Genomic DNA, 24087 nt, shown 5'->3' with positions numbered 1-24087 from the left:
CTGAATTAGGTGGCTCTGTGTTAGAAGAGACAAGGGATCAATCCAGCTGACAGGTAATTAAGTCAGTAGTAAGCTGACTTATTCCATAAGCTGAAACTGCAATGGTTAGCTAACTTAATACAATTTCTGCACCACAATAAGTCATCATTATGCCACGTGTGTACTACATAAATTCCTATCTTCGCAACAATAAGCAGAACAGCACAGTAAAATCTTGGAGCATCAGTTAAACCCACACCGGTATACCAGGAAGACAGCAGTAAACTTACTTTCACCAGCCACATAATTAGCTGGAAAATAGCCTTGCTGTCCATTTGCTAGGCTGCCAAACCACCAGTTATCATTATCTTTGTATAACACTTGGATAATGTCACTGCGATGGATGGTTAGCTCATCTGATCGATGCGCTGTGTAGTCATAAAGAGCCACTACCTAAAAGAGAGATAAGAACACCACAGCTTTATCACAACCATGCCACAGAGAAAAAAGCGCAACATTCACTTCCTCTTGCAGAAAAGCAGCTGAAACCAAAGCTGCACTTTGGTAAAAGCTGAGGCTGCCTCAAGTTTTGCTAATGGGATCAGGGGTGGTGGGAAAGCAGCAGGAGAGGCAAGATAAAGGACTGTGGGATTGCAGAAATGGTTAAGAACATTCAATTCACTAAGATTAGCTTCAAAACAGCAGCTGTTAGTTTTATAAGCAATTTGCTTGTGAAGCAAAAGGGAAAAAAAAACTTCATACAGTCACTTTCTCAGAATTGTTACACCACCTTCAGATCCCATTCTCTGTGTGCTTATGAAGCATATGTGTTTGAATAAATACTTAACAGTATGACAGCTTTATCCAAGGAAAAATTTAATAAAAAAAGACATTACAAAGTTTTGCTTTGATCAGTCCATTTTTTCTTTTTTACTTTCTATTTTTCATTTGTTTTGTTTAGCAATAAGCATTTGGATATACAATTTTATAAATATCTGCAAAAAATACATTTATATTCAATTTCACATAATAAATCTATTTGACAGTGAAATTCAGTGCAGCTATACTTTTATGAAAAAAAGTACTAACAGTCATCAGAACCATGGATACTACATATAATAAACTACTAGAAGCCTGCTTTCTACCCTGAATATGAAAATATCAAGTACAATTTCTTATTTATTTCCTATGCCTTATGAACAAAAATCTGTCCTAGTGAACTCTGAGCAGAGAAGCATGAAAGGAAAACAAATGAACTGAAAGAATAACGGAATTGCTCACTTCCCTCATCGTAAGTGAAGAGCAAAATTATGACCTATTTTACACACAGAATGCTGCTTCCCTACCTCCAATCTTCACCTCATATTCCTCTAATAAATTGTAAGTAGAGGTCAGAAACAGGGATCATTAGGAGCAATAGGAGGGGTAATGGGATTGAAGGAGACAGATAGGAAAAAACTCTTATTTTTTTATTACTCATGCATGCATTTAAATTTTAAGACTGCTGAATTCCACAATGCTATTTACATTTGTATTTCTGCTTTGAGCAGGATCACCTGCAAGTTGCGTGTGTAGAAATATAGCCAATGTCACTTGTATTTCCATAATTCCATGTCACCAATTAAAGAGATTAAATCAGTTATGAATGGGAAAAGATGGAAGTGATTCTACCATTGTAAATTTTATGTGGCAATTTGTGAGCTGGTCAGCACCAAAGAATTAGTATCAGCATAGTTTTCAGTAGACTGGAAATTTACCTAAATATGCATTCAGTAGTCCTGAATTTACATAAAGAAGTTTAACCATGAAATGTGTTTTATCATACCTCTCCTCCCTGCATTAGGAAAGCTAACAATAATTACAGGTGATGTTGGCAGTACAGAAATATGAACTGTAGAACAGAACCAAACTAAACCACACTAATGAGCACCATGGCCATGTCCAGTAAGAGGTGCTCTAACAGTGCCCACTTCAGTTAAGTGACAATCTCATGAAACCATGAGGTCACTTAAGGTAAAAAAACCCAAAACCCAAAATGGAATGTAGGAATGCAACACTAATTACTTGGCAGCATGAAAAACAATGAAAGGCTAATCAAGAACTACTTTTTTTTGCCGGGTCTTTTGCATTATACTTCCAGTGCAAATGCTGTATTTTTTTTTTTTTTTAATTACAAAAATTCTGTCACATGGAAACTGCCACAAACAGTTCAAACCAATCAAGTCTGTCTCTCAGAAATAAGAAATTAATATACCAATGTGTCTTGTAATACAAGTGGCTTAGTAAGCCAGGGAATTGAAATAAAATGTGGAACTGCCATTATATTCTCTGTCAAAATATGATCAGAAAAATGACCATAACAGGATATAAGAAATGCACCTCAGAACCAAAGAAGAATGTATACCACACAATTACACCTAAAGCAGTGGAATTTCTTCTGGTGTAAAATTTAAAAATTTGTCAAGTTCTATTTGGGTCAATGTCCAAGCAAAAAATAAAAAAAAAACTATATTCAACAAAATTTTATGATATTGTTTTGCAAGATTGATAAACCCAGAAGTAATGTAGTAATACAGTTATGAACATCTCTGTAAGAATTTAAAAATCTACAGCAGAAAAAATGTCCTTGGGATCATGCTAAAAGAAAGACATGATTTCAAAAGCAGATACAATATAACAGGTACAAAAGATATTGCAAAAAATTACATAATACTTACTGTCTCTTGCCTGGGTGGACAACTGTTTCCTCCTCCCACTCCCAGTGCAGTCAGGCTGTCCTCATTCTAGAAGAATAAGTTGTTTTAAATTTTAATATGAAGCATTTTGCTAAACTATGATTATATTTTCATTTTCCCTGTAAGACAATAAGAATTATCTACAACAAAACGCTTTTTCACAAAAGAAAAAGCAGAAGTGATGTTAAGCAAAACTGAGTAATATTGGCTATTTGCCGGTAGATGTTTAGAAAAAGATATTAAACTTTTCAAGTATGTACACTGCACTAAAGACACAACTGGACTGAAGACTGTGCAGTCCAAGCTTGTTTGCATTGCAAACACTACAGCAGATATTTAAGAAGTTGTTGCAGTGGACTTTACCTCTAAACCAGTATGCAAAAATGTCACTTCCATATAATGGAGAATTTTAGGTTGGTCTTAATACTCAGTACTTTAATTCTAATTGTTCTATCCTCACCACTTGCTCTTCAGACTTTCAATGAATTCAAAAGAATAGTAGGTATATATTGCAATAATCAGGATAAGCCTGTACCTTAAAATCATTTGATTTCTGTAAAATAATCAAATGCTTAAGCTAAAAGAAGACTTAGAATAGAAAAATTATGAAAATTAGCAGAGGAAAAACAGACTAGGGGAAAAAAAAGGAAAAGGTAGAAATCCTTTGCTGGTGTTACTTAATTTTTTTTTACAATGGTCTTCTAAACAAAGGGGAAACCAATTTCCCCTTCATTTTGTGTGCATCACAGTATACACACTACCATACAGTATAGAAATACTACACAGCAATTAAAATATTTTAGAAGTGGTAAATGTGTGCTTTGTGAAGTAAACATTTCCACCTCTAAAAGATATATTGCATTATAACCATTTAAATCTGAAAATTTTAATCCAACATACTTTATCTCTTTCATATTTTACAACCATTCCTATATATATCTTTTGCATGAACTTCTTTCTCTTCTTCTGCTTTAAAAAAAATCTATCTATAATTATTGTTCTTTTTATTTTCAGTGTTTGCAGTTTTTAAAAAATTTTTTTCTTATGGTGTTCCAAGGAACATCATTACAAATTACAGAGAAAATCCTTGCAAATGCTCAGTAGAATAAATGCCATTCTTGAGAATGGATTCTTGCCCTCAATGTGGTTTCCATAATTTAGCTGGACTTATCCCATATGGGAAAGAAAGCACTGACTATCCTGATCTCCATCCAGTCTCCAGATTGTTTTGGTACTGCCACAGTAGTTACAGACATACACAGTAGTTACAGATGAACTCAGTACAAAAGCAAACAGTTGCACTCAGCTCTTATCATCTACCAGAACATCTAAGCCTACCACCTAAAGAGTTCTGAATAATTATGTACATGCACAGAAGGAAAAACAAAACAAAAAAAAAAAAAAAAAGAAGTGTAACTGCCTGATTTGATAAACAAATTTTGAAGCAAGACTGGTGGAGCTGCAGTTCAGAGTACACTGCTTGTTCAGTGGTCTATTGGTAGTCAGCACTGTTGTACAGGTTTCAGCTAATTCTCATTTTCAAGGTTAAGAGAACTGTGCAGGCAATGTGCTTAGCCTGTGGGATGGGAGTGCCTCCTGTTGCTCAAAAATGATTCATCAGAATTATTAGCAGTATTATTTAGGTATCTAGCTCGGGTACTCATATGGCCCCATTATTGTGTCTCAATCTGTCTCTCTCTCATTTTTTAATAAAGTATTTATGTGACTCTCAAACACTGGAGAACAGCTTGAAGAGAGCAAGCTGTGTGGAAATAACAAGCTAACATCTATGAGTCACCCTGAGACTATGCTGAATGTTCTCAGACACTGCCTTAAAACTTTTAAGGCAACAACAATCCAAAGAGGTGCCTCCTGAAGAGGTGCTCTGGGTACGTCCCCGGCTGCACACAGCTCTACCTCCAGCTGTCAAGGGCAATTGCCACGGCTGCCACCACACACAGCAACTGCCTCTGCTGGGCCCTGCCATCCCTCCAGTAGTGCCAACTACCAGCTACACCACAAGAAACATCCAACAAAAGCTAGGGCCCTTTCAGCTTAGAAATATAATTTTTTTAAATGCTGTGTCACAAGATTAGGGCACATTTTCAGGAATTTGAAAAAAGCAACAGCCGTATTGAATGGTATGAATACATCATTCTTAATACAATATTAATGTCTCCTTTTTTTCCTGCAGGATGGAAACTAGCTAATCCTTTTCTTGCACTGGAACAGATGTGGGGCTATAGCTTTGTCCTGTGGAGTTGATCTTTCTGGGAGGCAGACCATCTGTGGAGGCAGAAACAAAGTGCTTGCTAAAAAAGTGTGCCATGTCACACTGATTGTGGTTGAACAAAGCTATTAGGAGCTTTCAGCATTAAGGAACATTCTCAGAGGAAGACAAATAGATCCATCAGTTGATGCAGAGTTCTACACCATGGAGTATCACACTGGTTATCCGCGACTAACCCTCTTAGATACCCTTGACATTTCTAACTCAAAACTGAACAAAGATGTTTCAACATGCTGATACAAAAGAGACCATTGCATGTGAGAGTAACCTGACACATTGTCGTACCAATTTTTATAGAGTCATGATAATATCCCTAATTAAAATGTTTAGGACTACTTTTTAATGGGTCAGTTTCAGTGATTGCTCAAATGGAGCTTTTGCTTTTTGATGCAGATGTATAGTGGCATGTATACAGAATTTGGACATTAGATAGTACTCATTCCCTTAGGAGAAGGAGCACTGAGAAAGAACAAGTGATATCTCATTGCTGCCTTTTCTGCAAAAACATAAGGATTTCATTTCTAGTACTGAACCAATATACTTCAATTATCACAACATCAAAATTCAAAGAAAAAAAATTATTCATATAGTTTCATATGCTTCTTCCTTATATGTAAACATACTCTTCAATGTAACAGAATAAACATACAGACTAAATTCAACCTCTAATTAGCCATTAACTCCTAGTAGTAGCACGTGGAAAATAAGCTTTTCTAAGATTAATTTTAGGCAGACCCAACACATACTGGGGTGAACCCCACTATGCACACATGGCCAAAGTCATGCTTCCTCCTTTTCCCATCAGTGACAGACTCAGGGACACGAAGAAGGACAAACATCTATTGCCTGGATGCTTCCCAGTAGCACTGCTTCCCTCCACTCCACCTCCCCACACCTGCTGACACAGTGCAAGACAAACTGGGAATATTACTCATGCAAACACTCCAGAAAAAAACACAAGGAATGTGCGTTACAGTTTCTCTTGTGTGTCCAGTAAATCTGAGCCTCAGTGTGAAATAGCCAACATTCTGAGGCTGTTACCTTTAGCAGATTTCTTTTGTTGCTGCTTTTGGTTTTTGGTGGTTTCTTGATTAGTTTTTTTTTAAAGGAGAAAGAATAAGAAATTAACTTTTAGAGCCTGATTGAAAACCCTTGGTTGGCTTAAAAGTTAATATGCAAAACATTTGAAAATTCTACAGAATAAATCGGAGATTTTACCGTTGCTCCATTGTCCTTTTCCTTAATATCCTAAAGGTCACAGATTTACTTAATTGTCTCCTCCCCTAAGAACACTATGCAATCTCTTTACTAAGTGAAGTTTTAAATTAAATGCTATGTAAGATGAGACTTAGAAGAAAACAGCTGGATACTGTTAGCACTTTTGTATTTTGTTCTCACTCTCTGGCCCTAGCTCAGGACAACTAAGTAAAAATTTAGTCTATGGGAAACAGAAATACAAATACTAGTATTAATAGCTAAATTAAAATCATGCTAGAACTATCAATTGGTGAGAATGATAAATTCTTCTTCAGTCATAATTAATGTGTCCATAGACACTGTAAAGTGACTTTCTTAGGCTTCAGATACCTACAATCCAGATTTGATTACAGCCATTCAATATTTAATAAGCATGGGAATCTATAATTTGCCTAGAGGAAGAAAGGACCAAAACTGCACCAGGCTGCACTTTATAAATACCTGCAATGTACAAAGAGAAATCAGAAATGCAAACATCGCTGCTGCAGAAAAACCTACAAGGATTACAAAAAAAAGAAAAGAAAAAAATAGAAAAAGACCAATTCAAAAACATGTTAAATACCCAACTCCTGAAATTATTCAAAACCTCCTCAGCTATTTCACCATTTCTAAAAATGCTCGGTTTTAATTTTAATTACTTGGTTAACCTGCATTTATATATATTAATGTGTTTATAATAGAAGAAGTAAAAAATATATTCAAAACCTTAATTTAGCCCTCTCAAATAAAAGTATTTTAAATTAGCTGCTACCTAGCATTTCACAAAACAGTTGATCCTGCAAAAGTTTATCAAGCCTGCTGTGATGGAGAACACTACATTACTGGTTGAACAATATATATTTTTCCCTAAAAAATTAGATATGATGGCTAAATATTTGAAAACAGGAGAACAGGAATCATTTAGCAACTAACATAACCAATGTAAAACCATGCTTTCAAAATTTCTGGGTGAATCCTGTGTATGTATCTAAGCTTTCCACAACTATCTCAACAGATTCTCTTAAAATAGGTACATCCAAAAAATCCTAAAGCAACCCAAACCAAACCCCAAACTGAAATTGTAAAAGAGATATAAATAACCCAAGGTAATTTATGTCCATTTATTAAATTTCTCTCAAGAATTAAAGTTAGTGCAATTACAACAGAATATTAAACCATGCCATTCTGTCCATGGGAGTAGGAGGATTAACATCTCCAGTACAACAGGCCCAGCTTCATGGAGACACAAATGCACTCAGTATTCAGAAGCACCACTGCTTCTTTCTTCACTAGTTTCTCCATATATTTTGTGTTTAATACAGGTTCATCAAATGTATAGTTGCAATTATTGGCATTTACAGATTCTGTTGGATTTTTATTATGGTGATCAGGAAACCAGAAATAAATGAAATAACGAATATAATTAGGAAAAGCTTACAATCAATATTTAAGAGATAAGCAATGGAGTAAACAGAGGATAGCAGTGATTTAACTTGTTACAAAAAGATGAAGTATGAGTAAACAATGAAAACATGGTGCTGCAATGAGAATTAAATTCCAAGTTATTGTCTTTGCTTTTCTCTCAGCTACTCATCAATGCCTGTTTTTTTAGTAAAAAATAAAAACCATATGAGTGTGATCTTATTTATTTATTTCAAACAACAAAAATTAAGTAATGAAAAAATACAAAGCTTTTGATTTGCAGATATCTGATCTCACTACCAGCTGGTCACAGCATAAGCTAATTTGGCCATGTAGACAATTGGTTTGAAGACACCTCTTTTGGATAAAGACAGGATAAAAAAACACCGCTCTACAAGAGAGAGAACTTGTGAATAGTGACATTTGATAGTTAAACATCAATTTAAAAAAAATGCAAAGAGAAAATTCCTTACCTTCTGTAGTCTACCCAATAGTGTTCGACTAAGAGGATTTCCTACTGGGCTGAAGCACCCTGTGAAAAGAAAAGGCTGTGAATTTTCTGCTTGTTATCCTTTTCCATCGAATAAACCATTTTATTTTAAAATCATTATGTTAGCAGGGTGTGTTTGACAAAATTCTAATGAAAAGCAGCAGCATCTTTCAATCACAACTATGCATCCTTCAGTCAGGAACAGTTGGAGGGTTTATTTAACTAACAGACCTGACACAAGGTTAACTAATCCAATATTTCCATTCAAATGATTTGGAGAAGTAGCTCAAGCTATGTCCACATGCCACCTCGTGCTCAAAGCTGACACTATTATCTAGGCTGTATTGCTTTTCTCTTCATTGAAATTCCAAGTAATGCATACAAAGTTTTCCAACAGAAATGATCACAAAAACTCACAAAGGAATTACTTCCTTATTTTATCTGAAAGAATAACTATTCCTATTCAGTGTTTCCCTTTGATCATCTGAGTTCCTATCACAACACATCTTGCTGTTTATTTTATTCACTCTCTACATAGAACACTTGAACAAGTACTTGTAAATTCTTTTCTTTTCAGACTATTATGTTAACTACTAAGCTCAGGAAAATCCTTTCATCATCTATGGATTTATCTTTCTGTTATTGGTCTCCTCAGCTGTATACTTAAGAAAACATCTTAAAAAGAAAAGATACAAAAAAATTGGAAAATCGTTGAACATGACAGTGAAAAATGCTACCGCTTCACTGGAGAACAGTTTCTCAAGTACAGAAATGCCAGGCAACACAGAGTTAAGCTCACTGGATTTTCTCTGTGAGACACTAGCTTTGAAACAAATTTTGTTTTTAAAGAAAAATAAGTTCTGAAAACTCATTTTCATCTGTCACACCAAAAACCTGCTTTTGAGGAGTCTAGTATCTGAATAAAGGGGACTTTTCAGATTCAGATTCCCATGTAGTGGCAGAGCTCCACAAGGAAACTTGCACAACTCCACCTACAGTATATTTTCTAAAGCCTAGTGGTTTTGACTTTCACAGGAGATTTACTCATAAATGTTTAATCATTAAGATATTTAGATATTTCTAACTAGAATAAAAGCTGCAAGCTCAAATAATGATAGCTAAACCATGCTCCTGCAAATCTGCATGTGACTAATCTACTTGTGAGAAATACTAAATACGTGCAATAATGGATTATTCAGCTTCATGTATGAATTAAAACATCTTTATCTTAATAATTTTGGAAAATCTTGTATAAATTCTGAAATACTTTATTTTGAAAGGCTTACTTTGCTTTTAATACTTTTTCCCATCTCTTTTAAGAAGAAGAATGAGATGAGAATGTAAACCATTTTCTGAATTCAACCCATACTTAAAGACAGTAGTCCTGAAGGCAACGTTTTTTCAAACAAGCTGTTTGCTAAAACATTTGTTCAGCACTAACCAAAACTCAGTGGGGATATTACTCCTATTAATATTGTTATCTACACACTCTCTAAGTCAGAAAACCATAGATGATACTACATATGGATATACTATCACATACACATGTTGTATCAAGTCTTTGAACAAAAAACAAACAAACTGAAAACCAATAAAACGTCTGCATGATAAATGTTTTTTGAGACAGACAATCTGAGCATTGGAGTGTTGTGCCAACTCACACAAACCCATATTAAGATAAAAGATATATAAAATATTTGATAAAAACAATTGTTTGTCTGGAAAAATATTCAATTTTTAATTAAAAACAACATTAATCTGCATTTTTATCTGTAACATCATTGACCTTCACATTTTTCTAAGGAAAACATGCATTACTTCCAAGCGCTCCTGCATTGTATGTTTATGCATGTCAGTACTGCTGTGCAGCCTCTATATTCAGTTGTTTATCAGGTGAAAACTGTATGGTTAGACTGATATTCCCAATTCAGCCCCAATAAAGGGCAGCACAGACCTGCTATGCTGCAAGTATAGGACAGACAGATGTGTTACTCAAAGATATAAGGAGTGCTGTATGGAATTCTAGAAGCTGGCACTGGTTCAGACTCAGTGTTTTCCATTACTAGAGACAAAACAAATAGAAAATTCTTATTACTTTGCTTGAGGTATAAACAGACCACAGCACACCTGGGCACAAATATTCTAAGATCATTCCTATTGCTTACTCCAAAGTAGACTTTAGGGCTATCTCTTACTTTTTTTAATTATCAAGCATCCATTTTTGTAGCCCCTACATTCAAAATGGTCATATTAAAAACTGCCAAGCAAACAAAACAAACCCAAACCAACAAAAAAATTCTGTTCACATCTTCCTCATTCACAAAACAATCTCCATTCAGCAGGCAAGGGAATATCCATTCCTTCTTCCCCAAATGAAGCAGTAGAATTTTAAAGCAATGTTCCACAGCTATGGGGTTGATATGGTTCCATGCTTGATGAAGCATGTAAATGACATCAAGCAGGTGTGACTAACAGCCTCAGAGTGCTTGCTCTGGTTCTCTCCCATCCAGGCAGTACATGCTTTTTAACTACTATATTGACACTGAGGTCTGCATTCCAGGAGGACATTTCCTCTTGATCTAAAAATTAAGTTTACAGCACACCATGACCTGCTGAGACTCTCGCTTAGTCTGAGCTCATGGAAAGGTCATTAAATTCTTTGTAAGGTCAAGGCCAAAACAGCCCCAACACCCAGGGTAATCTGAACTGTCCTATCTTAAGGTTGCCTCAGAATCACTAATGGAGAAGCATTTTTATTGATGCAGATGCTTTACTTGTTCTCTCCAACAATCTTATTTCTTATCTGCTGTCTTCCCATTTAAAACATATACATCTTGAGAAGATAATCTTCCCAATGAAAGTATCAATATTTGAATAACTGCATTTCATCTTACTCTGCATGGATTCTTCAGTGGTTTCCTTTACATGGAATTTTACATGAGAAGATCATACTACTTCTAGAAGAATTTACTGCTAATGTCTAGTTGCAAATCAGGCATCTCAAAACAACAGATGCTGATCCTTTACTTCAAATGATCAGAATTTTCACATCAACACAATTTAACAGCAGGACATTTCTTTAGGGTCCACATAACCCTATTGTTACAATTATGGCACAAGCCTATCAAAGAACTGGTTTGAAAAACAGTATACCTGTCTGCCTTGAGAGGAGTCTGAAATCATGCTAGTTTCCCATACTATTTGAACAGAGAACTGAACGTGTACCTTCAGTTCCCCTTGGCCACTTCTGGCAATTTATTATTTGCCAGTATGACTGCAGCCTGAGAGGAAAGAAGACAGAAGTTGTCCTGTCCAAAACGTGTCTGTAATACCAAGTCTCAGTCTTATTGCATGCTTTCACTGAAAAGCTACTCTCTGCTCTAGATCACCTCACATCAGTGTGAGGTGATCAAATTCTAAGTAGTTGGACTGAAATGCACAAAGTAGATGAGTTCACTACCAAATAGACTTGACCTATATAGAAATTGATATGACAGCAGCCCCTGAATAGAACTTGTAATAATTAAGAACACTTCCTTTCAAATAACAGCATCTTTAGTGATTTCGTTTTAAACTAATAGCATGAGAAGCAGAAGAGGGAAAAAGTCTTTCTAAGCAGTCACATCATTCCACTTTTATCCTACTGGACTGTCTATAATCACCCAATGTGAAAAGTTTTTGTGAAAAATGCTATTTTGAAAAAGGCCTGGAGAACATTTGTTACAGAAGAACTCCCGTTTTAGTGAACTTTTCAAAAGAAGGCCTTTTCTCACTTTCTGAAATGTTCTTGAGAAATTAATTTTGTAATTACTAAAGGCATGTGAGCATAATAAACCTCTAAGGCTCCTAGTCACATAGAATCTATAGCTAATGAAATCATCCAGAAGTTCACCCTGGAAAATTCACAGAAAATCACAGAGCAAAGGACAAATATATATCTAAGAAAACTGAACTATGTTAATATTCAGACATTTCTGTGACAAACACCTCTAAAGCATGCAGAGAGAGAAAAAAAAATCTTACCTACTCTAGTCACACACTATTCTGTTTTTAATTGAGTTTATTTAGGTTTATAATAATTGCTAATGTCTCAAAACCCACAAAAAATCCTGGAAGACATGAAAATAAACAATGCCTCTAAGAAATTGTATTTCTTATTGCAGACATTCTTGTGAATTATATAATGGTCTATTGCAACTCAGTGCAGTTAAAATAAACCAAATTAAATTAAAAAAATGGGAAAAAGGTCAAGTCAGAAATGAGATGAATATGTGTAGATCAGCTCATTCCTCTTCCTACTCATCTTCTGAGACTTTAAAACTGTTTCCAGTAACGAGAATGATGTTCTCAGCACAGTCACCTAGTGTAGTATGACCAAAAGTAAGGCCTTTGTGACCAAAGGATCTTTTAGCGTGCAATATAACCTCTACTTTAGGTTCCATAGGTTTCAAAGGAAAGTTTTGAGGTTAATAAAGTAAAAGGTTTCAGCTATTTCTGAAATTTCATTTTCCAAACTATGTAATGTAAGGGAATGAAGATAATTTTGTAATGACCTAAATATATATTAATCTTCCCTCAAAGACTTTATCCTCAAACCAATTATACTCTAATAGATCAAATATTATATAAATATAGTATTAAATATATAGAACATTAAATAATATAGAATTCATTCTATAAAAAGATTGTTTATATATTGGGTAAGAACCTCTTTTCCTTTATTTAAACACATGATCACAAATACATTTAAAACCCACCACAAACTTTTTCAGATGCAGTTCACACAAAATGAAAGGAGCACCTACTTAACACAAGCATACCTTTTCATTTTACCAGCAAAGCAGATGTTTCACCAATATCCATTGCTTTAGGTGAAAATGCACTTCCAACTCTGCTCTCCATAATTTAGTCTAGCACCTATGATTTTGAAGATATTCCAGACTGAACAGCAGAATTGATAGGAGCAAAGTGTATTGAAAACTGGTTTAGTGAGGTTTAATCTGCATCACAGTGACAGGACATGAAGAAATTATCTCAAATTGCATTAGGGGAGGCTCAGGTTAGACATCAGGAAGAATTTCCTCGTGAAAGGGGCTCTTTAGTTATAGAATGGGCTGTCCAGGGAGGTGGTGGAGTCACCATCCCTGGAAGTGTTCAAGAAACTACTGGATGTGACACTTAGTGCCATGGTCTAGTTGACAAGGTGACCCTTGGTAAAGCTTGAACTCAGTGATGTTGTAGGTCTTTTCCAACCTAAACAATGCTGTGATTCTGTGATCTTGCAAACCACTTAAAATGCAGGTGCTTAAAACAAGCAGCTCTCATGTGCTGTATATACAAAGGTGTTTGTGATGGCAACATTACTGAATGCAAAGGCCTTCTATGAACACTCATAAAATTCTTGCAGAGTATTCTGCACTGACAGAAGTCCACCCAGTGTCACCCCATGCCATTACTACCACTCTCCTTGTCTCTTCCACACCTTTTTATTCTATCAAAGCATCTGGAAAAAGTTGAACTATATCCTCAATGTCATTCTCATTTTCTAAGTGGGGTTCCAGTCTATTAAACTAAATCTATTCACTTAAAACCAAACCCCAAAATCTATAGGACAAATGGAATCCCTCTCTCTTTACTGTCTCACTTTTTCTAAGTTACATAGAGAAACATCTGTTTATTTATTTTGCCCATTGGATATGAGAGCTGTTTACATGCTGTACACTTACACTTCAGTAAAATGAGAGACAAGAAATCTCTGGCAGCTCTACTGCTGCCAGACATCATTCCTCCAGTTAGTGGAGATTGACTTAGATGGCAGGCATAAAAAAAACCCAAATCCACCCCACTTTACCTTCTCCACACTCAGCTGAAACAGCTGGGCTGATAGGTGGAAAAGCATTACTTATTTTTGTTTCCTTTCCCCATCCCTATTAATACAATGAAAACTTGAAAACAAACAAAATAATATTGGGAAATTATCTCAATAGATCAAGCTTTGTTTGCCATTCAAAATACTACACTGTATAGAAAAGTCTGTACAGAAGGATTCGCTTTCAGTGAAAAAGTAAGCAATGGTTACCTTTTCAATCAACTGTTTACTAAATACTGGTATGAAAAAGAGTTATCTAGAAAAAAAACCTCTAGGGAGTTGCACAATTCAGGACCATGCAGCTCCATATATTGTGCTGCAGCTTTTTTAAACGCAGCATGTGATTTCCCAGTGGATGCCTCAGCTACTAGGAGAACCCTGGCTTCCCAAACCATGAGCAAGTCACAGTTTTCCTGAAGTGAGAGACACAACTCCTCTAGTATGTTTTAACACAGTAACTTCCTTATCTAAGGATTGAGGCAGTTATCTCTAGCTAATGCATCTGGTTGTTTGATTCCACAGCTCAAGCGACCAGGTAGTTTGTCCTTGCAGCAGAGTTAAGTAAACACTGGAGCAGTGGAACAGAGCAAGGCTTAAATTCACACCTGTAGATCCACAGAGAGATACCTTTGCTGTAACATCAACCAATTCCAATCCTCATACAAGAGACCTCAGAATCAGACAGCACTCACATGAAAACACTGTGCTTCTGGCAGTGCCAGATCCCACAACATAATTATATCTCCCATCAGCTAAAAGAATGCATAGAGATATTCATTCAACGTTAGCCATCATTTTCATTCCTGGTTCAAGGTATATAAGAGCACATATATGTGTTTGCTCAGAATAATCCTCCACGAGGAGGACTATAGAGATAATCTGTCTGTCACTGGCTTTGGGTTTCATTTGAAAACATTTATTCTGTACCTAGGCACAATGAAAAGGCTGTATTTGGCCCCTATTTACAAAAAGCATAATGAAGTAAAAACTATTGCATCACAAAAACAATTTAAAAATCCAACTTTTTAATTAGAGATTAAAATCAAATACATTTAGCAGCCTACACACCCACCTAATTATTTCTGAGTAATCTTATCAAACCATCATCTCACATTTTTCTTGCAAATGTTAAGTTTCTACAGTACCATATATAAACAATGCAAGTAGTAGCACGTGTCCCACGTATTCTTTTGAAGTAAAGAACATTTATTGAATTCATGCTAATCGGGAACGTGCTAATTTACGACAACTTCTAACATTACATCACAATGGCAGTAGATATCACTGAAAATGAGCACAAGTTATAGTATCCAGTTGTTTCTTTCTACAGCTTGGAGAACAGAAGGTGATTCTACAGCAAACATCAATAAGCCTCCAGAGATAACATCAGCTTTGTGAAATCAGATTGGCAGCATAATTTACAAGCTTTAGATAGCAGATAAAAAAGATGTAAGGAAAATGCAGACTATGACGCATTCTTTGTATTAATAAGAGTTATTTTTCTTCTAGTGCTGCAGATATCCTGAGAAAGTCATTATTAGTTTTGCTAAGCTCACCTGGACTATTTAAAAGCAAACAAACTATAACAAAATAGAAAAGAAACTTATTTTGCATTCTATTACATGTAGTTTGTGGTGCTCCCTATCAAAAAATACTTCACAAAATATAAAAACTGCAGTCCCTTGGAGTTGTAGATGCCCAACACTGAAGTAGCAACCTTCACTTTTGGGCTTAATAATATTTTTGCCTCTTTAAATTACTTTAAATTACCCTTCCTGAGTCAGAGGAAATGGAGCTCTTAAGCAGGCTTTATTATTATTATTGCTTTCTAAAAATATGTAGAACAGTTAAATTTTATTTATTAATACAGTTAAAAAGAATTTAAATCTATCTGCATACAGTTAAATAGAATTTAACTCTACCTGCAACTCTCAAAGTCAAATATCTTATCACCTCATAACTCTACTTGTGTCTTTAAAAAAACATACTTAACTACAGATAAAAGACAAAGAATGAAAATTATGCAAGGAAGGAAAACAAAGTAATTTTTTCACATAGCTCTTCCCACAACAGGAATTCAGCAATGGCTAGTTACTAAGAGTTACTTAAATCAAATTAGTTTGCCATTCTACAAGTGGAAAGCTGTAAGAAAATATGCTTAGGATACCACAAATACCTTTCAAAATTAGCCATTAACACATTTTTGCAATGCAAAGTCTTGTCAGCTAAGTAAAAACAACCAGTTACTACATAAACTACTGAATTTCTATATTACCCAGTAAGCCTCACAATGTCAATACACATCTTGACTGGAAAAAAATCTAAAAAAAAATTCAAATCTTGTAAATGCTTCTGTAGCATGTTCCTAACATTTACATTCAAGGTAAAATAGTATCACCAACATCATGTGCAATATGCTGGAAAAAATAAGTCAGCTTGATATTTCAGGTCTGTATCATGACCAGAATAGCCACTACTTTCTCTATGACATCAGCACTTTCAGCCAGTACTGAGTATTAATTCTGACAAAGTGTTACCAGAAAATTCTATGAAATAGCCAAACAGTTCATACATTATCAAACCTGAAAAAATGCAAGACCATTGGCAAACACTGTATCAGGAAACCATTATGTAAGATTTTAAATTTTGCCTCAAATCAAGAGTAAGGAAAAAAGTTCACAGCAAACATAGTTCTATATTCAGAAATAGATCACGTCTTTAAAATACACCCCCAAGTTTACTTTCCATTTTGTAGTTCAGAAATTAGATTAGTCAGATATTTCATGGAAATATGTGAGTGGTGAAACCAAGCTACTCCAAGAGAATTTTCCCATACACACACTTTTTGAGTTTTCAGAAAATTTATTAATAAACTACTTTTAGAAGGTTTTTCTACATATCAGTGACTAGAACATGTATTAATAAGTAAGCCTTTTCTAATTAGTATCCAATTGCATAGGAAAATAAAATAATGGCCTGCAACCACTTTGGTAACAAAAATCTGAATATAGTTCCTTGTAAATAACATATGAAAAAGCACTTGAGACTAATATTGGTATCATATGTTACAGAGTAAAATATACTGAAATGTTATGTCCAACATTAAAGCAACACACTAGAGATCCAACTGGGCACAGATTTCAATTACATCGATTTTTCAGTTTCCTTTACCTACAAGGTTTGCAAAGCTTTTTAGAATGCAACAGCAACCTGTTACTGCTTTTATAGCAGTGGATTTTTAGAATGTTTGGGTCTTAGATGGGGAATGTGCAAAAAAATTTAAGTATGGAAAATGTTTGCATTGAACATAATTAGGAGGCAATACTCCCTTTAATTTACAACAGTAGTACCTGATCTGAGGTGAGGTAAAAGAAGGCAAATCAAGACAGGCAGATTCATAAAGAGTGGCTGTGCCCAGCTTTAGGCTAAGACCATATTTCTAAAACTCTGGATTATCCTGGAGGGAACGGAATTCTCTACAAGGTTTAATCAGAAACACAAAATGCTATATCTGGGATTAGAAGACAGTAAAACTTTTCACTATCTCAGTGGCAAGAGAGAAAGTAGAAGTAACAGTCCTATCCAGTGAATTAGTACCTTGTTTGTATAGGAATTTGCAAGCAAGACTATTTGCACAGTAAATCTAAAGACATAAACACAATAATGAAAATTAAATTCTGAATGAAGAAGTAGCATTTGACTAAATATTTTTTATAGTATCATGAAATACAATATAAGTGCCTAATACAATACCATACTAGTTTTTTTCACATCATCACATAGTTAGTGGCAAACTCTTAAAAACTACTTTAACATGTAAGCCTAATTATATGACCCATCCTCTCTAGTCTGACTACCAGCTTCAGCTAAAATCCCTACTGACTATACTCATACAGCATCTCCAATAAGCCAAAACCCACACAAAAGCAGCAAGTTTTCATAACCATCAGTAAAAGGGAGGTGATTAAGGCCTAAATATTCAAGGACAGGAAATTCTTCTCCATAGCCTTTTCTAAAAGGAATCACCCATTTCTATGCATTATGAATATCTGAGTTTGTTTCAAACTGACTTCATCATCAACCGTTACAAACATTTGCTTCTTCAAAAGGAGCAAACAACTGAAAACCATAGAAAATTGTCTAGTAACACTCTTAAGTTTGGAAATCTCAAAGTACTTGCTTTAACAGCCTTATTCAGTAAACCTTCCTAGATGGTTTTTGCACACGTTTGCATGCCAATTATTAACTCAAGAATGCTGATACAGACAACCCTGGACACACCTTGTTCTCTCTGAGTGATTACTGGAACTTACTCTGAAAAATGTTTTGGTAAGAAAAGCTGATTTGCAGGAAGAGTCTTAATTGAAACCACATTTTCAACTGCTGAAGATCCTTTACATGTGTGTGTAGTAAACAAAGATGGAAGTTTCCTTTATGTTCTGTACCAGAAGGAAAACAAATTTCCAATCAAGTACTGTTATCAAGGTACACTTGATGTGGTATGTTATAGATGTGCATTAGGTGGGCACTACACCCCAAATCTTGCAAGTAACAGTAGAACAACTATATTTCTCCTCCTCTTGTTGCTGTTTTTTATGCAGAAGCAGCCAAATCAGAAGCAAATACAATTTAGCAGAACATACATTGTATTAGATTGAACTGCTGGACACAAAAGGTGAAAAGTCAACACCAATTGATCAATATATATATTCAGAACTTGTGTTTTAAATTATTTCAAAAATGAAAAATTCCAAGAATATGCTTGGAATCCTTACAGGAAAGAAACACCTGCTTGGTTTTAGCTAGGGCCCAGCTCACAACAGAAGTTGTTCAACTAGCAGCATGCATAACTCTGTTACATTCTCCTGAACAAGCAGAAGAGGTGACACACCTCGTGGATACCTTCTCTGTACAGAGACAGTCACAAACTACCCCTGCACCCCTCCCAACTTTAGGGATAAGCTCATCCTTTTTCACTACAGAGGTGAACTCTGCTTAAATGTGATTATCCATTAATGAAAACTCAAAGATGCAGGAAGTAGGAAAATGAAACCTATTCAAGGTCTTCACCTAAAAATACAACACCTCACAAAGTGAATCTTATGCTCTGTAGGTGCATAGTGACAACCAGAAGTTGGTGAATGAATTCTCACGCCATTTCAAATTGCTACTAGGCAATTTGTCACACCAAGAGATGCTCAACACATATTTTGAAAGAATCTCCAATTTTCTGTATGTTATTATTTGGCATATTAGCTGCAGCAGTCTGCTTCCTTTGACCAGTCAGGCTCTGGAAGGATTGCAGAAAGACCTGTATCAACACATGCCACTGCAACACCCTTCAGCTAATCTGTAAAAAGCCCCAATCAATGAGGCACCAAAAGCTAGCATAGATAGACAGCTGGAGTAGAGATTGACAGGACAGGAAAAGGGGATGTGCAATCTTGAATCATATGGGGATGCAGTATGCTGGAGTCAATCTTTAGATGAGATACAGTGTCAAATATTATCTGTTACATGGTCGAGTAAAAGCCTTCTGCAAAGAGACAGTCCAGCAAGCCAGAACAGAGCCCTGGGTCAAGTGAGCAGGGAAGACACTAACAGAGCTTTTTTGAATTTGCCTATTTGTCACTTGAATGTTTTTCTTTGCCAGCAAGTAAAAACTGGAGAAACTGAGCCTTAATTGTAAGAGGAAAACATGAGAAAGGAACCTCTGCAATCCTTCACTGCATGCCATAAGATTGCAAAAAACACCCAAATACAGGTTTTCAGAGGCAGAGTTTTAAGAGAATTCTAACACTTCATTTGAGGCCAGCAAGGAACGAGTCACTGCTCCTTACAGCCTCCAGCAAGCAAGAAAGCAAGCTAACAATGAGCATGCAGGCTCCATGAAGCTCTCATTTCATCTGGATCAAGGCAGCACATTGAGGTATATAACAGCAAACTACTGTGTGACAACAGCAATGTCTGAGTTACACACCTATAGAAGCCCTCACTTCTCTGCACCTGCCTTCTGCCTTCTTAATGCTTTCCCAAGCCACCATCCTCTAGCATTACCTTCTACAGGATCAACGTGATCCATATCAAACTACAATGACCAAACTGCATCAGTACCACAATCTACTGCAGAGCACACTACAGACCACATATACTCAAAGTCAACTTAAAAGATGTTACGGTGATAGAATTAATCGTGTCAGGGAGGTTTGTTCTCACTGAAATCAGTGCTTCAACAACAAATGTAACAAGGTGCATATGAATCCATGGAAGTTTAATTGCTTCACACATAAATATCTATCAACAAAATTAGCAAAGGCTTTTTAAAGCAGTTGAAAAAGTATGCATGTGTACCAAAATGGGATGGGTAATGTACGTTTAAAACACAGATTTTTATTTTTTTTTAATGCACTTAGGATTTGCTAATTTGTCAAAATCAGCAATGAAGTCAAAGTACTTTGGTCTCCTCTTGGGAGATGGAGCTGGCTCCCTCCTGTGCACCATGGCTGCTACTGGGGTTTTTGCATTGTCCTCCCAGCTCCTCTGGAAATTACAGGAACAGAAGGATTGGAGCAATACAAGCAGGGATCGATTTCCCCATTTTATTCACTCATGTTTACTGCTGTGCAGACAGCATCCTTGCTGATGTGAGTTTTCTGCTGGACAAGAGGACTGACACTTTACTGCACAGTCCTTTGCAGAAGGATTGTTTCCCTCTCTGTGACCAACTGAAATTTCATTCAAGCATGTTGTTGTCTCATGGCTCAATAGCCCAAAATTACAGACAAGTTCAGAGTGAAAACAGTTAACAGGACCTCTCAACTTAGGAATTAATTAGATTCAGTTGTTTTAGGATCCACAAAACTGAGAAAGTAAGGGCACACTTAGGCCAAATCTCTTTTGGCAGAGACTTACCACAGTACTACGTCACACCCCGATTTTGCAATCTATATCCATTGCTGCCAAGCAGAGAGTAATGCTTCATTTAATCCACACCCTTGTATAATTTGGCTGAGAATACTTCCTTTAGCCTGAAGGCTCAGCAGTAATTACCCTAACATACACCAATTTCAAGTAAATATAAATGGTGTTCTTTAGATAAAGTTTTTGGAGTCTTCAAAGATTGCTGTTATTGTGCTCTGTATTTAGTGTAATTTTTAGAGAAATATTTTAATTAACTTACCTAGAAGAAATATGAGAAAGAACATATAAAAAAGGAACATGTGTATCTTTGATCTCAGTATAAACAATTCTAGCAAGTTTAACTAGAAAATACAAACTCTTCTGACATTTATAACATCTTATCAATCAGACAGAAGAAACTGGATAAGCAACCTTTTACAATAGAAGAACTAGGCTGTCATTAATGTTAATGGTTATGTCTCTCTGTCTTTACTATTCTATTGGAACATTTTTGTGGTTAGATGAATCAATTTATAAAATTTATGTTTTCAAATTAAAAAAAAAATTTTACTATTCATTTTTCAAGTGTGAACACCCAGCTCTTCTACCACAAGACAAGGTCCTGTATTTGTGGCTTGAGCCAGAACTCTGTCCAATGATGTGGGCAGCACAGCAGGGTCACAGAGCTCTGAGGAAGCTCCTTCTCCTGCAGAATGGCCTGAGCTGCCTGTAAGCCATGATGAAGGCACAGGCGTGTCCTGATACTCTTGATTTTTATTTACTGCCAAAGTCAGCTGTAAGCTGGAACATCATGAGCCTTTGTAATCTATTTGCACTAAAGAAACTGAGTCACAGCTACTTCAAAATGTAAATGGTATAGCCAAATAGGTTATAAAAGAAGGAGGCATAAAAAAATAACAAAAACATCTTGTGATAGATATTCCTATTGTTTTAAAAGAAAACTAACTTTGAAAAAAATATCTGTAAGCTGTATTTTTCAGTTCTTCCATAGCATTATAAGCAAATAATAAAGAAAAAAGTTTTATTTTCTTTCTTTCTCCCTTCTCTTACACATTTCCCTTAAGTCAAAGTGAGAGACATGAATATCTTAAAATGAATGATCATTTTCCCCAGGGGAGTTCCCACTCAAATTAGCAGACATATATAAAAAAAAGTACTTTAGACTTAATGTTCTTCTGCTTATGGTAAAAATACTTAGCAAACAGTGTAATTACATCCGTTGCCGCTGAGAGCTGATCTGTGGTGTTGAGCTGGTGATTTCTCTCTACTGAGTTCTCCTACCAACTTTTAAAAAATAAAGAGAAAATCCATTAACTGGATCTAAAACTTAACTAATTATAATAAATACTCAGTGACTATGCAGTAATCTTTAGTTAAAACAAAGGCTTGTAATGACTGTAAAGGTATGTTTACCTTTGGTTAATAGGAGGAAAAAATCTCACAACAGAATAATATATTCAAAAACTACGTGCTAGTATTCTGCATTATTGCTATCATTATTGCTATCTATTATTTAGGACCAAGTGGCAGTGGGGATGTTTAAGTAATTCAGTTTCCAAAAGAAAGAAAGCATACATACTTGATCCAGTCACAGAGTTAAAATCAATTACATCCTACAAATTACAGAAAATGTGAGAATTGTTCAAAGTAGCAATAACATATTTATTGCAATAACAGAAAGCAACTCGCATTTCTACATTTAAGAATGTAAAAGAAACTACTAGGCAAAATTCTTAAGATTTTTGGCATCAGTGTCCCATTAGAGTAATTAAAAAAAAGGATCACATTTTCAAAAAATCCATCTCCATAAAAATATAAGAACAGTCCTCTTAAGAATTTTTAAAAGTTTAAATTTCTGAAAAGTGTGTCAGGAAGAATTAGTTGTTCAGATATGTGACAGAGCAGGAAGACAGCAAACTGCATAAGACCATAGAAATCTAACTGCAAAGTGAGAGACAAGTACTAGGCCCTTATTTCTTTCATCATGATGCACATTCCCCTTTTTCAAACACATGACACAATCTACTAGCAGCAGATTGCAGCTTGCAGGAAGCTAACCACTCCACAAGCATTTATTCTCATGCATCACTTCCTATGTTGGCAGCACCTCTATAGCACACACTGAAAGTGTTCTGCATTTCTGCCCAGCCCCAGACTCCATGGGTAGCAGAGTGCTATCAAAACATATTTTGCTCACTGGACTGTCTGATCAAGGCCACTAGGAATATCCCTTAGTGAAGGGGGAACTTGCATTTCTTCCTCTGTAGAAGAAGGAGGGAGTAATAGTAGCAAGAATAAATGGAAAAGATAAACAGATCAGGCAAACAATGAAAAGACTACTAAACAATTTTGCACAGGCCTCATAACATCACTTCATTATTTTCTCAATCAATAACACAAAAAAAGGCCAGCAGACTCACCAATGCTAATGAAATTGAGAAACTTTGTGAAATTATTATACATTACCTACTTCCCTTTTGTAAGTTTTTTCATAAATAAAAAATAAAGTAAAATTAGTTCCCCATCGTGACCTATAGCAGATTGTAATACACTCACACCACTAATAGTGTGACTTCTGATTAGTCTCAACTAATAGTGTGGGTTCTGACCCATTTTTAGGTGTGTATTTGGTTCTCTTCACCATAACATTTCTGCCCCAATTTTAAGATGTGGAGATAAAAAGAAAAATGTCAATGGAAATTAGACATTATGACAAATTGCTACAGCATTTCCATAGCTCTGATCTGTGCAGCCCTGCTAGCTTAATTGCTTTCACCATCACGGCAAATCTAAATGAAGCTGCTGGGCAAGCTAATGAGGCAGCATACACTACAATTCAACAAGGAACAGATATACCCAATATCCTTTCAAAACAAAATTGAGTTATTTTCTTGTGTTTATATTCTTAGCAAGAAGTCTTTTATACATACTCAAGACATTTCTCTTAAAAACTGGATAGGAAGATATTTCACTCCTATGTTAAAATATGATTTGTTAAAACACAATATTAACACAAATATGCCAGGAACAAAAAAAGTATGTTTTCAGTGATCCATGTGCCATTCAATTTGCCTGATTTCTCCAAAGGGCACCCCCTCTAAACAAAAACATTCCCCCACCCTAAAATTACATATTTCCAGCACAG

General features: G+C 35.5%; 1 protein-coding gene across 3 annotated transcripts in view; it reads right to left on the bottom strand.

The window, feature by feature from the left end:
• The window catches only part of AHI1 (Abelson helper integration site 1), an 85024-nt gene that overhangs the window by 16165 nt on the left and 44772 nt on the right, over positions 1 to 24087 (bottom strand). For all 3 annotated transcript variants that reach the window (XM_058801577.1, XM_058801579.1, XM_058801578.1), the window contains 3 exons: positions 8136 to 8194; positions 2697 to 2762; positions 270 to 432 (listed from right to left, as the gene is read on the bottom strand). In XM_058801577.1, coding sequence (XP_058657560.1) covers positions 270 to 432; positions 2697 to 2762; positions 8136 to 8194 — 288 coding nt within the window. The remainder of the gene's footprint in view (positions 1 to 269; positions 433 to 2696; positions 2763 to 8135; positions 8195 to 24087) is intronic.

This window comes from Ammospiza caudacuta, chromosome 3, assembly GCF_027887145.1.
Source record: "Ammospiza caudacuta isolate bAmmCau1 chromosome 3, bAmmCau1.pri, whole genome shotgun sequence".
Lineage (NCBI taxonomy): Eukaryota > Metazoa > Chordata > Aves > Passeriformes > Passerellidae > Ammospiza > Ammospiza caudacuta.
The sequence above is the reverse complement of the archived record's forward strand: the minus strand, read 5'-3'. Positions and strand labels throughout refer to the sequence as shown.